This window comes from Fringilla coelebs (genome assembly GCF_963513975.1).
Source record: "Fringilla coelebs genome assembly, chromosome: 4".
Lineage (NCBI taxonomy): Eukaryota > Metazoa > Chordata > Aves > Passeriformes > Fringillidae > Fringilla > Fringilla coelebs.
Genome location: NC_140032.1, coordinates 54,855,078 through 54,869,421, shown reverse-complemented (window position 1 = coordinate 54,869,421; position 14,344 = coordinate 54,855,078). Strand labels below are relative to the sequence as shown.

General features: G+C 42.9%; 1 protein-coding gene across 13 annotated transcripts in view; it reads left to right on the top strand.

The window, feature by feature from the left end:
* The window catches only part of ADGRL3 (adhesion G protein-coupled receptor L3), a gene marked incomplete at its 3' end in the record, with an annotated part of 313,409 nt that overhangs the window by 259,665 nt on the left and 39,400 nt on the right, over nt 1-14,344 (top strand). For 7 of the 13 annotated variants that reach the window (XM_084204550.1, XM_084204553.1, XM_084204547.1 and 4 more), the window contains one exon: nt 897-988. In XM_084204550.1, coding sequence (XP_084060676.1) covers nt 897-988 — 92 coding nt within the window. Of the gene's footprint in view, nt 1-896; nt 989-13,738; nt 13,766-14,344 lie in introns of all 13 variants that reach the window. The other 6 variants (XM_084204549.1, XM_084204552.1, XM_084204546.1 and 3 more) reach the window with 1 other exon arrangement.

The window sequence follows — 14,344 nt, the reverse complement described above, 5'->3', positions numbered from 1 at the left end:
GACAGCTGGAGTTTTCTTATACTTTAATCACTACAATATGGCTTAAATAAACCATCCTTTGTTTTGACTAGGCTACAGTTTGGCTAGCACAGAAAACCAGGCACTCTCACTTCAATGCAGACATTGTCTCTGCTTCTTCTGCTTCTCCTGCAACTTGGGAGCCATTTCAGCAGCCTTCCACATCAGGAAGGGGGCCATGCCACCAACTACAACTCTTAGGGTGGTTTTTTTTTTTTTTTTCCCTTAAGCAATTCATTCATAAAAAGATATCTTCCCTTTTTGATTATGTCTCAAATCCTGGACTAGTTTTTTTGGGAAACTCCTTTCCAGGAATTGGCCTCCTTGTGAACACTGAGGCATGGAAGCACCATCATATCTTTTACAGAACAAATCAAACCCTTTTTTATTTTTGTTTATTCAGCTTTGCATAGTGCTAAGCATCAGTTGTGATTTCCCTGCCCATCTGCCCCATTACAATGTGTTTAAAAGGTGTATTCACCAAAAAAAGGTGTCTTTATGCTTCATTACAATGGGGCTGGCTAAGTAGGATTCTGGGAGGGACTTTTCATGACTGTACACGTCTCAGACACAGAGAAGCCCTTACAGCAAGTATTTTAAATTTTCCATAATGCTCTTTGAAGCACTACAGTTGAGGTTAGAACCAGCCTTGTATCAGCAGTGCCTCAGCTGTGGTAAGGCTATGGCATCACCAGTCCTGCAATCTACAGGCCAGGTCACCTTATAAAATGCTTAGAAATTTTCTGTAAAGAGAATGTACCATGAGCTAATTTCTTACAGTAACCCATCTGTTACAGAGAAGGAGCTGACTTTCTCCCCATCCTGTTGTGCTGTGCCACATAATCCTTCTTTTTTTTTTTCTTCCCCCTCCATTACAGCTTAATGTTATCTTCCTTGGGATTGCTCTCTATAAAATGTTTCATCATACTGCCATACTGAAACCTGAATCTGGATGTCTCGACAATATCAAGTAAGTGGTTTTTCTCTGCCTGTTTCTGTCTTTTGCTGTTCATTCCCTCATTCCTCTGAGGTGTGAAACAGGGGAACCAGCTCTGGCAGCAGCAGTGCTAACCAGGGATAATACCTTGGGCTATGGCACTGCAGAGTGGTTTCTAAAAGATACCAAGTGGCTCCTGATGAAGCACTATACTGGGATTTGGCTGCAGTTGTTGGCATTTTCCGTTCAATTTTGCACGAAGGAGGCAAAGCTACATTTTCTGTCCTTGAAGCAGGTAACCTTCTAGTCTACATAAAGGAAATTGTGCCCAATAATTACCAGCTAATTATTGCAGTCTCTACAGGGAAGGTGTTGAAACTGTTGATTATTACTACTTCTGTGTGCTCAGAGGGCGGCTGCCTTACTTGTTTTCTGTTTGTTTTGGCCCCTGACAGATTCCATGACCCAAATTCTCCCCCGAGTCTGGTTATTGCTTTCAGCAAAGTTATCCAGGATTTTCCTGGGGGTGCCCACATCAGCGGGTGGATGTGCTTGCCAGCCAAAGCATGTTTTGCCCTTGCACTGGGTTAACATCTGAGCCTGGGCATCTTACTGTCTAGCAAGCTGCTTCATTATATTGGTAGGGTATTAGTCTCTGTCAGTGCCTGTTTATTCAACTACCTCTGGCTTTAATTACTCTCTTCAAAAACACAAGCCAGATTTCAGGTGCAGCACATTATAAGATTGGGAGCCTGCTAATTAATAAAACCATCTAATGAGCTTCAGGAGGAGGAAATTGTTGGGAGTCAGCGCTTTACTGCTCACCCAGGAAAGGAGAGCGTGGTGCAGCGCGGCTTGAAGTGGGTTCTCCTCTCTCATTCGTGGTAGGAGAGGGAGAAGAGGCGTAAGGGGAGCTTGTTAGAAGATGTCTGAATTGCACACTTTCAAGGCAGCTCTCAGCAAGGCTGTTGTTCTTACTGCTGACCTGCTCTTGCAGATGCAGCTTTAGTTTAAATCAGGTCAGGCCCCCCCAAAAAACTTTCTCAGCAAGCAAGGCTTGCAGTGCCGTTGGTGTGCCATGGCCTGGCATGGTCCTTTGGGTGAAGTTTTAGTTTCTTTGGTGCAGCTTCTCCCTCGAGGGTTGGGAGGAAAGGGAACTGGCATCTTTACAAATGCAGGAGACCCCAGTGAGCTCAGAAACCCTCAGAGTCCTGGTTCACCCGGGTTGTAGGGAGTCTGCTCTGCAGGTAGCCTCAATTTCTCCTGCCATTGCACTGCTATAAAATGAAATTAGAGGAGCAATCCCTCCTGGATGTCCAGGATTGATCCCAGAAAGATAGTCTGTCATTTGGTCTTGGATGAGGCATTAAAGGCATGGTACATTTAATAACATTTATTTAATATGGCTACTTGTCATGCATTAGTGCTATGGGATTGCTCGCTGAGAGCAGTCTCTCTAAAGTTACCCACACAAAATCATCTTACAGTATGACATTTAAATTAAAAACTGGGAAGAAGAAAAACGACAAAACCCTTATAATTAAAGCAGAAATAATAAATGCCTACTGAATAATCTTCTTGAGCTAATCTCTAGTATCTTTGTTTAAAATGCCAGGAATTTATACAACCAGTTGCATCAATTATAATGTCATTGTAAAATATTTTATAGGTTCTTTGGCAGATGAGTGTCTATTCCTGATTTGACTTCATTAAAACATTTTGAAAACACAAGCAATTAAAATACTTTTAAGTATGTTGCTGATACTCTTCCAAATGCATTGCTTCATTACAAATTACTTTTTATGCTTGAGAAAATAAGAGCAACATAATATAAACTCGGGAAGACCCCAGGCTCACCCCAGGAAGTTTATCAAGCCAAGCATTTCAGAACAGACTTGATTGTAATTTCTGAGTACCTAAGCAGGACACCATTAACTCTCTAAATTCAAGACATGTGTTGTCTCAGTGTTGGATGGGCTTGAGTTAGGAGGAAGTGCAGATTTGTAACAGAGAGGGGAATTCACCTTGGAGGGAGGTTTCCTAGAGAAGAAGGGGCTTGCAATCTCGAGAGAAGTTTTCAGCAAGATCATATTTGTCTTCTAGACATGGTCTTAGTGTTGTTGCAGGTAAGATCGTGGTCTTCCTGCACAGTCATTGGCTCTAAGTCAGTTGCAGAACGTGGATGTGTTAGAGCAGCTCTGCAATAAAAAGCCACAGAATATTTATTTCACAGGGGACCACAAAGATCCTTTCTGAGCCACCCTCCATGGGTCTACAGGGTTAGTAAAAAGGCACCCAGGTCCCAGAGCCTTGCGTCTTGTTGTATCAGTTTATATTTAATAAAACAAACCAAACCAAGGGCCTGCATTGGAGGGCCCCTTGCTGCCATCTGCGTGTGACAGCTTTACAGCACGTGGAGAGCTGAATGAGAGCTTGTTCTCCCAGCTCATTTCCTAGCATTACTCTGTGTTAGGCCGTGGTGAAGCTCTCGCAACATAAATCCTGAGCCCGTTTAACAACAGCAAAATACTTGATTCCCTATGGCAACGTAAAAATAAAGGCCATAAAATATTTTAATAGGCTGTTAATAAGCGCCCCTGCAATCTGGTCCTTGCCTATGTCACTTTAAAGGTTAGAAATACATTATGAAGTATAGAAAATAGAGAGCCAAATAACTCCACTTAAATTAATGAACTTGATAAGGGATCAGGTGTCACCTGGGATACCTTTAATTACTGCACCAACAGAAAAACCATTCAAAGGGCAGTGCCTGAACCAGATGTTGTGTGGCTGATAGATTTGTAGGCACTCTGCAAAGTTGTAAAAATAAACTTCCCTAACCTTCAGGAGCAGTCCCTGGATTATTGTGCCAGCATGGGAGATTGTGACATTCCTGTGGTGGGGCACTGGTTACCCAGGGGTTACCCTAAAAGAGATTTGATGAGTACAGAGCTGGTTTATTTTTGTCCTTGTTAACTTTTCTGGCTCAGCCCAGCATTTCAAGAGAGAAGTAGGGTAACCACATATGTGGTCCTTCACCCTGTGCCAGGGGCATTCTCCCTGTATGACAGGCTGGTACTGAGCCAGTTCAGTGGGTTGTGCCCACTGAGACAGCAAGATTCGTGCTCTAGTCCTGCTTTTGAGGCATGTAGCCAGGAAAAGATGTGAGCCTGCGTATGTGGGATATGTTGTTCAGAGCTGCAAGAGTTTTCTGTGCCTGCCACTGATGCCAGGAAGATACTGGCTTCCGTTTCATAGGAGGTACCATCCCCAAAAGTGGCAGGCTTTTACCTGGGCCATTACAAAATAGTTCTGTTTGATGTCTTCTTTCGGTATATTTACACAGAATTTTTAAGGATTGATCCAGAATGGAGATCTCTTCTGCCCTTTAGAGATCTCTTTAGTATCAAGTGACACAGACAAGAATGCCCAAAAAGCTGCCTCTTGGGTGGTGTGTGTAGCTTCTCACCATGCCTCCCCAAACACAGGCTGGAAGGGGATTTTCCTTCCCAGCCTTTTACAATGGCTTTTTTGGGTGCTTGAAGTCCACAGTGGCCATTGCTCTGTCATCTGTGTGTGGCTTGTTGGCAAACACAGGCGAGCAGAGATGGGCAGAGAGGAGCATTGTTTTTTCCTGGGGAGCTCTGCCCACGTATCTCACTCCTGGCCCATCTGAGGCTCAAAAGTGAGATGCAAAGGGTGCACAAAAAGGCTCTTGAGCACAAACTAATTTACTGTCAATGAATGTACTCAGGAAGGTGTTGTTTTGGAAGATTGATTCCCCCAGCCTTTACAAGCTTGCAGGGAAGGCACATCTTTCAAGCCAGGGACTAGGTAAACTCTTTTTGGATGGTGAAGGCCTGCTGTGCTGCTTACACCTGTAGCCTGTGAGGTGGAGGCTGTAGGCATATCAGCACAGTATTGATGCACTCTTGCTAGCAGATGGCCCCTCATGAGGATGTGTTAGCAGCTGGAATTCTTTGGAGCAGCTGTGAGGCTGTTTCACTGGGGGTTGCTGCTGTGTGGGGTGATTTCTGGAGCTGAGCGGCTCAGAGCCTCTCCTTTGTGCTGGGAAGATGCTGGATGTGCAAAATGTCTCAGATTGTCACAGACAAGACTACACTAAGTCTTTTTCATATTCACATTCCTGTGGGAAGCCTTGTGTGACAACAGAAAATACATTATGTTTGAATAGTCCAGCACGGCTCTTCCGTTTTCCATCCATCAACTCCTTTCCAGGTGGTCAGGTGTGCACTGTGGCAGCTTGCACACCAGATTTCCATCCAGCCCATGCCAGATGCTGCAGCACAACAAACCATCCCCATTTCCAGATGCTTAACCACCATTCTCTGTGCAAAACAGGGTTCCAGGCAAAGCCTTTGCATTGCGTGGCAGTGCAGTGCTTGTTCTGCAGCCATTTAAATAATGCTCATTCTAATCACCCTGGTTGTAGGGAAGGGAAAAAAAGAAGAGCTACACTGATGGTAATCCAGATGCAGTCTTGAGGATATCTAGTGAAATCTGAGCTCTTGTCTTTGCTGCAAGCTCTCATTGTGTACTGTGTGGGGCTCATTGGTTAATGACATGGAAAACTGCTGGAAAATTGGTGGGGGAGAGAAGTTGTTCAGCTAACAAAATGCAAGTCCTGCAAGCAAATTAAGAGTGTTCATTAATGGGGGCCAAGCAGCTGCTACACCTGAAGTTACAGTGGATTTTTCCAAATGGCTGGAGGGGAGAGGATCTCTCTCAGCAGAGACCAGAAGCCATCATTTTCTCATCCTTATAGACATAACCTTTCCTTTGAAGTTCCCACAGGCATCCATCCCTTCTCTCCCTGGTGCTGCCTGGCTGTGGTTGAGTCTGTTAGTGTTTCCCCAGGCCAGACCAGACTTCCTGACATTCTTCAATGCTGTAGTATGTGGCAACTAGATTTTATTTTGTTTATTTTGGAAGAGCAACACATCAGCTGTAGCTGCCAAGAGCAGTTGCAGGCCCAGGAGAAAGAAGGCAAAGGGCTTTGCCAGTTTGTTTCCCTTTTTGTCCCATTTTATTGTGTCGCTGTTTCAGTCAGGGTATAGCTTGGGTTGTGCCATAGGCCACCTGCATGCTCTTTAGAAAGCACGACCTGTGGGGACCCCTTCAAAGAGCAGCGTGTGAGGCTACAGTCCTGGGTTTGTTGGAAAAACTCATTTAGTGCAGTAGAAACTCACCTGAAAGTCATCCTGGAAATTTAATTTTCTTTCCTTCAGACAGGGAGGCCCAGGGTCTTAGCTGGGAGCAACTTTTGTTGCTAAAGAGGCGCTATTAATTAGGGACCTTGAGATAGTTTAATCCTGGCATTAATCACTGTAGTTGTGCTGCAGTTTTCTTCCTCTTGTAGAAACCTGCTCCCATCCCATCTTCCACAATGGAAGATTAAAAATGAAATGAAATTGAAGATAAAAAACATGAAATTCCTTAGAAAAACGTGGTTATTCTGAGCACACAGGAGATACTGGTTTTAGGCATTGTAACTGCATTCACAAGAGCACATGCTCAGATCCCATTAATAGGGACAAAGCAGAAATGTCCTGCATTGCAGCCTTCAGAAATCCATCCTCAAATCACCAAAATGAGCCCTCCTCATCTTGCTGGCTGCCATGGAAGTTTCAAATGGCCACGGCTAAAGGCACACAGCCCTGAATTTATGACTAAACAAAATCGTGTATGTTCTCTCAAGTTTCTGAGTGGAAACAAAACTCACACCGTACTCCTCTATTTTTTGGTTTTTTTCCATAGAAGTCTCTTGCTCAAAGGCTTGCAAGAAATAAATCTAAGAATGCACAACTTGACAGCCAAAAGTAGGAGCCAAACGTAAAGATTTAACCTTGATTATTACTATATAAACCTTACAAAGCTCAGGCTGGGCTCTTTCAGGGAGTCTGGCCCAGGTTGTGGGAGGTGAAGGATGGGGTGCATCAGGCACAAATCTGAGAAGCCCATTTTGAAGATATGCCTCTTTTAAAACTGTTGCCATAGCCCGCTCTCCCCATATGTTGTATGGGTGTAAGTGATTATCTGCTCATTTTCGTGCTTCAACATATGTATTTTATTTAAAGAGACATGACTAATCCCAGCCCCCAGATTAGCTTGTTGTTTCAGTCCTGTGGGTTTGCTTAAGCCATAAAAAAATCCTGAGTTAGGTAGAAAATTGAAAACAAAGGTTAAATAGAACTTCCAAAAATCATCTGCAGAAATGTTTAAATTAAATCCTTGATTCAACACAGCGGCATTGTGCTGGCAGGAACAGAGGTTTACCAGTCTAGTTGTATTTACTCAGCTGATTGAAATGCAGAAAAAAGTAAACATCCTGGGTTTGGTGCAGTGAGGAATGAGTTAGACTTTTGAAAATGCAAGATTTTTTTTTTCCCTTTGATATGAAGAGCTTACATTACCAATGAAGAACAATAATTTGTACCAGGTATGCTTTTACTAATGGAAGATTAATTTGTGCTTTGTTCTAGCCATTTTAGAAACAAAACAAAGTAGGAGACAATAAGGATTATTCCACCTTTTTCTATGGAGATTTAAGATCCTCTATTAGTTTCCAGATCTTCCTTGTTTAATCATAAAATGCTCCATCTTGGAATTAATTTGTGATGACAAAGGGTCTGGAACTGAATATTGCGTTATGTTCACCCAGAGGATGGACTTGCAGCACAGCAACACTTTGATCCTTCATTACCTCTGGGTTTGTGGTTGCTTGGAAGTGCAGAGGGAGGACACAGTACAATGAGAGAGTCCAGTTCTTGATGGAGCTTGCCCAGCACAGCATTTGGGTGCAAAAGGTCCGTTCCTTTATCTTCAGAGTTCTCAGATTCATGGAGTAAGGGCTGAGAGCCTAGCTATATGAACACTCCCTATTAGGAGCAGCAGGTATGGAGAGGAAGATTTCATGCACCCATGTCCTGAGTGGACATCACTTATAACTTAAATAAAACAACAGTGCCTGTACAGAGTGAGCTCTCTTTAAAAAGATTTTCATACAGCCCTACTAACAAAATAAAGATTGAGTGGGCTGTTCAAGAAGAGGGCTTTGAAAAATCTCTCCTTCCCACCCAGCTGTGCTATATGCAGCATTTTTGGACTCCTCTGACTTTTGGGGACAGCAAGCTCAAAGCTGGAAAAGAATCATTCATGGAGAGGATAATCTGATCCTAGGGAACCAAGAGGATTCCCGAGCCAATGTTTGGTCTGGATAAACTTGGATGAGAAGCAAGTGTGTTTAAAGAGTGCTTGGGACATGCAGACAGCACATTCTCTGTCACCAGAAATCTTAAGAGGATTGTTTTGAAGGATAACCAAATGATCTCAACACTTTGGAAGATGAGGAATAGCTTTTTCCTCCTTTGGAAAACCTCCCCCTCTGCAAAGTTTAGATATCAGCCATGGAGTACTGAGCTGAGCATTAGAAATTTCTCTCATTTTCATTGTCCTGGAGCTCAAGCCATGATCTCTGTGTTTCAAATGGCCTTTAGAGAGAGTAACATGTCTTGACAGCCTGATGGTCAATGAATCATAGATTTATAGACTATCTTGAGGATCACTGAAGTCTAGCTTCTGGTTCTACACAGGAGAGCACCCAAAAGGCATTTTTCCAAATGCTTCTTGAGCTCTGTCAGGGTTGGTGCTGTGACCACTTCCCTTGGGAAGCCTGTTCCAATGTCCAAACCCCCTATGGATGAAGAACCTATTTCTGATACCCAGTCTAAACCTCCCCTGGCACAATTTCTGGCCATTCCCTTGGGTGCTGTCACTGGTCACCACAGAGGAGAGATCAGTGTCTGCCTCCCCTCAGCCTCCTCTTTATCAGGCTGAAGAAGCCAAGAGTAGTCTCAGATCTCCCTGGATGCCGTGTAAGAAAGCACCCTGCCTTTCAGTCTCCTGGTTAACTCAGTGCTGCTCCTATGTAACCTTCATCTGCATCTCTGCCTCAGCAAACTTGAACAGGCAGCCTAAAGCAAACCCAGGAAAACCACTGGGAGTTGGCACAAAACAAATTATGTAAAAGCTTCCTACCAAGAAAAGGTATGGCACATTGATATTTTGCCCAAGGGCCGAGTTTAGGAGCACCTCAGAGGCAGAAACCCTGCCAGTGCTGGAAAAACATCTGAGGCTGCACTTTTGTCTGCGTGCCTTTTTCCCACAGAGATGTTGATGGCAGCATCTGATTTCATTTGTTGCAATCTGCTGCTGTTTGAGTTTTTCACAGGAGGGTTTGGTTGATATCTGATCGTTTTGGTTTGGAGGTTTGGTTGTTTACCTGTGTTTTTGTGATGGTTGTGTTAACGTTGAATGGTGATTGTAAAGCACTAATCTTCCCACTGACAGGTGTTGTCCTTTCTGAATCTAAAAAAAAAAAAAAAAATCAATCAGTGGTTATTGATTTGAGAGAGTGTCCTGGAAGATATTTAATACCTACAATCTTTCTGTGAACCCATAAATCATGATTATTGTTTTAAAAGGCCATGCATTTTAAGCACTTTGTCAGCAAGCCCTGCTGGTGCTATTTGGATAATACAAATGTGTCTAAAGGCTTTGCTGAATCTATATAGTGTGGAAACAATTAGATATGTGGTTACACATCAGTGTGGCTTGAATAATTGTGCCATGCCTTTGCAAAGTGAGGAGGAAGGAAATAAACAGGGTAAGCAATTCCAAGGATAATTAATTACTTACAGAAAATGAGATGAACTTAACAGAATTGCTCTTTCCAATTGCAATAATTTCTCAAACAAGTCTGAGAAAGCAGGACATGACTTCCCTGGGTGAGTTGAGAAGAAAAGGGATGATGCTTTGCCTGTGGCAGAAAAGTCTAGGACTGGTTGCCCCAAATCATAGGCTTAGGCATCACATAGGGCCAAGGAAGGTTTGGCCTCATTTGTTAATGATATTTGCAGATCTACTGGTGGAGATCAAAAGTGGCTATGGCTTTCAATATATATAAAATTACCCTTATGCCAAGTAAAGCCCCAACCTTTACAGATCTTCAAGACATGTAAAGGCAGGAGATTCTCCTGAAAATGATGCTGTGGCAGGCTCACTGACCCCTGAGATGGTTACAGATGTCTTGGGGGGACTGGCTGCCTAGGAGACAGGGTGGGAGCCAGAAGATGGGACTGGTAAATGATGACTTGGAAGGCTGTGTGATGAACACCAGCAGCCTAAGGAAGGAGATTAGGAAGTCATTTGGCTTCATGCCATCAAGGTGGTAACTTTGTCACGAAATGCAAAGGCAAAATCCTTTAAGCACTCTTTTATTGCTTGCTATTGATTTTTCTTGCCATGAAGATGCTCCTTCACTAATTAACGATGAACCCGTTTGCTTTATGAGGGGAGTGCTGGACTTTCCAACTCCTTCAATAAATCAATCTTTTCTAATCCTTGAAATTAAAAAAAAAAAAAAAGAAAAAGAAAGCAAAACATCCCTACTACTTCATATTGGCAGGCAGTGGGGACACACAATAGCACACTTTATTTTGTGTTTCCCTCCTGCTTGCCTGCAGGAAACATCTGCCTCTCTGCTTTATTTGCACCATGTTAAAATGAATTCCTTGGGTCTTTCTGAATGCTTTTGTGGGGGCACATCATCCATCTGTTTTTATTTGGGTTTCATCACCCCTAACAGCTACTAACGGTCCTGTATACTTGCTTTGGTTTTTTTCCTTGCTATCCAAACAGTTATTTTGGGGCCCAAGGCATCAGTCCATGTGCTTACTGAGCCTTTTCCTGCTATCACAGACATGGGGAAATACTTGGAATTGTCAAAAGAGTGATAAATTGAGTTAAGTAAAGTTAAACTGTAAAGGCTTGTAAAAAATTATAATATGTAAATCAATTAGTTATGTAGCGTCTTATTAAAGGCCTGGGTTTACTCTAAATGTTGCTCAAAACTTCAGTTTGTTCAATTAAAAAACAAACAAAAAAGCCTCTTCAAAGCATACGAAGACCAGCCATTATTCTTTTTAAATAAGGGCTGAATAGCTGTTTTCTGAAAACAGGCTTTCTCTGTTCAGCAGCACTTTAGAGCCAATCTTCATGTGAAGGTAAATTCTTGACTTACTCTTCCTGCTGCAGGAAAAGTGAAAGCTTTAACATTTCATAATATTGGTAATCTAGGTACATGAGAGTCGTTTGCTTCATGTAATATAAGTTGCAGATTGTCTGTGACTGTTTTGGGCTGTCCACGTGTATCCCAGTAATTCAGTCTCCTGGTGACCAAAAGATATTTCTTGGGGTTTTAAAAGGATAGCAGTGCAAAAGGGGTTCCTAAGCTTAGGATGAATTGATTTTGAAATTCCTTAAGCATCTAAACAAGGATATAAGTAGCTAATTTTAACAACTTTTTAAAAAAAGTATTGGTCTGGAAATGTAGACCAAATATAGGAATGTAGAAGGTAATGTGAGCAATCCTTTCTCATCACTGAAGGAGAAGGTACTCTGGGAAATTGAAAGACATCTAACTTAAATAAGATTTTGAAAGAGTTTTACATGATGTGTAATTAACCTTAAGAAGTCTTTGCCCCAAGGTAAAGTCAGGGCTTTTTTAAGATTAGAAAATGAATTAGGTATTTATACAGCTTGGTAGACCATCCTCTATCCATCATCTGGGCTGCGAAGAAACACAAGGGAGGTGAGGTAAGATTTCACAGGTTCAATGAATAATGCAGCCACTAAAGATCAGCTTTTTACCTTCAGGTATTTCAAAGTGAAGCCTCCACCTAAGCCATCATTCAGGTTTCCCCTGCAGTCTGTAGAGAAATGCATCTCTTCAGGGAATGGTGAAGCCTCGCCCACCTTAAATACCTGTTCTTTTAAGGGATAAATTCCTCTTTGGGGGTACTAGTCTGACATTATCTGGGGGGCAGCAGGGTCACATAATTTAAATGCAGAGGGGTATATCCCTTACTGCCAGCTGTTGGAGGAATTTAACCAAATCTGGAGATAGCACTTCAGATGCAGCATCTCAGGCTGTGTTAGGCAATATTTTCCAACAGTTTCTGCTTCAAGTATTACTTGCTTTTACTACTAGTGAAAAAAATCTCAGTTTTCCAGTCAGCACCTCCATTTTTCTGGGAACTGAGGCTCTTCCAAGGCTTTTCTCTTGTCTAAGTGATGGGATTTATGTATTGCAGATAATGACACAGCACTGATAGGTTTCACACACTTCACCAGGAGTAAAAAAAAACCCAAAACATTCTCTAGTAATTTTTGTTAGAAATTGTTGCTAACACAAGAGTTAAGCTTCTTACAACACTTGAGTTGGTAAAATGAAGAGGATTGTATTTCATGAGCTACAAGACACTAAATTCTACGGCCCCTTTGTGTAGAGAATTAAACTGGGAGTTAGGAAATTTTTAAAATCTCACTTCTTTAGGCACCTGCTTGCTTTGGGCAGTGGGTCCATGTTAGAAATAGGGGGAAAGCTGCTAGGTCTTTTTGGTGGTTTCTCCTGAGCTGCTTTGAAACGTTAGCCTCAAGCTCAAAGGGAATCCGAGCTTACCAATTTTGCATTTTGTCTGTACAAAGATGAAATGGAACCTTCAGCTGCCTTGAAGAAATGCTATTATGGGTTGCTAAAAAACTTTGTGAGGGTCTGGATAGTAACAGCAACATTAAAAAAATTTAAATTTTTTTATTTTATAATCTAGTGCTGGTTGCTTTTCAGTATAAAGTCTTTACCATACAACCTGCATGCTTGTGAACGCAGTAATAGAAATCCAGGCCCTGCTCCTGCCCACCTTGCTGAGCTGACAGCTCCAGATTGTCTCATATCTTCATTTCATGTAATGGCATTGTAGGGGAGCTGCAGGTTGCCAGTATTTTCCAAAGGGGGTCTCAGCAGGATGGACTGGCCCTGGCTGTGTGGCCAGGGGTGATGAGATGAACGTACTGAGCCATCCTCCATCTCTGGCACCCATGGGGGTTTCTGTGAGGGACTGCAGCTTCAAAAGCTCCATGCCAGTGGGGAGAGGAGGCCTGGGACTTGTTGCACTTTGCCTGGCACACAGGCAGGGTTAGGCACACAGCCTGTCCCAGAAGGGCATGGAGAGTCCCCATGAAGAATGGCTGCAGTTAATCTCGTGTCCCCACAGTGATGGGAGCTGAGGGATGCAGCTTGGTGTCTTCATCACTGCAGCGAGCTGCTTTTCACCCTTGCCTGGCAGAGGACTTTCTTTGCTCTTCCCCATGAAATGTAGTAAATAGGTCCATGCTGTGTCAGTCAGGGCTTTAGAAGTTCCTGATCCCATTACCTCAAGACTGATGCAGTCTGACTCGTGGTGTGGACACTTGGAAGTTCCACTATGGAAAAGTAAATGACAGTCAGGATACTTCTGTAACACGCTCCAGTCCCACAGGCTTCAGTTTTGCCACTTGAACATGTGAAAGCTGCCTGTGGTGGCTATGCTGGGGTTTCAAAACTTGACTTCTCCAGTGACAGCCATGGCATTTGGAAGATATTTCAAAGTCCATTGATAGCTGAGGGATGGTGGCCAGGAGGGGTGGCTGCAGCACACAGCTAGCAATGCCTCTTTCTGTGCATTGAGCCAGCATTCCCAGTCACGTTTCAATTCCCTGGGGCAGCAAGCCAGGCTGGCTGGTGTGGTCCAGGCACACCTGGTGCCAGTCCCCCTTTGGTTTTGATGATGGCTGGTGGGAGAAGGGAGGGGAACTAGCAGTAAACTCTATGTCCTTATATTTCTAATGTTGGTGTTCTTGTCTTTATGTCTATGCATTCTTTAGCTATGAGGATAACAGACCCTTCATCAAGTAAGAATGACCTGAATGGCTGATAAATTTCATTTATCAGTGTGGTCTCATGAACCAGCTGTCAGATCAATATTGAAAAATCATTAAAGCTTCTGTCATTCGCTTTTGAGGCAGAAGAGCAAACTGTGCAGGAAAACGGTCAGGCATACAGCTAAGGTGCAGAGTAAACGTGCTGCACGTGTATTGCCAACCAATTGTCATCTTATTTCCTTTATATTCTTTAATTGGATGCTACTGAAATTCAAGGCGAAAGCTCCCAGTTTAATCCTGTGTAGTACAGACTTGTTCTACCAACAGCAGCCTCTGGTCCACTGTGCTCTGTCACTGGGATTGCTTTATGGAAGTGTGAATACAGAAGCAAATTTTCAAAAAGGTGCTTGGCTGCTATTCCCCATGATTCCCTTTCTAGTTAATGGGAGTAGTGCAAGCAAATCTGTGTGCATTGGTAGCTCCTTACTCATTGGAGTACCTCCTAATTGTCCCTAATTGTAAACCACTGATTTTCAAAGGCACCAAAAAATAGTTATCTTTGTTTCTTTATTGCAATAAAATTCCACTACAGGGAAGAAAAGCCATGGA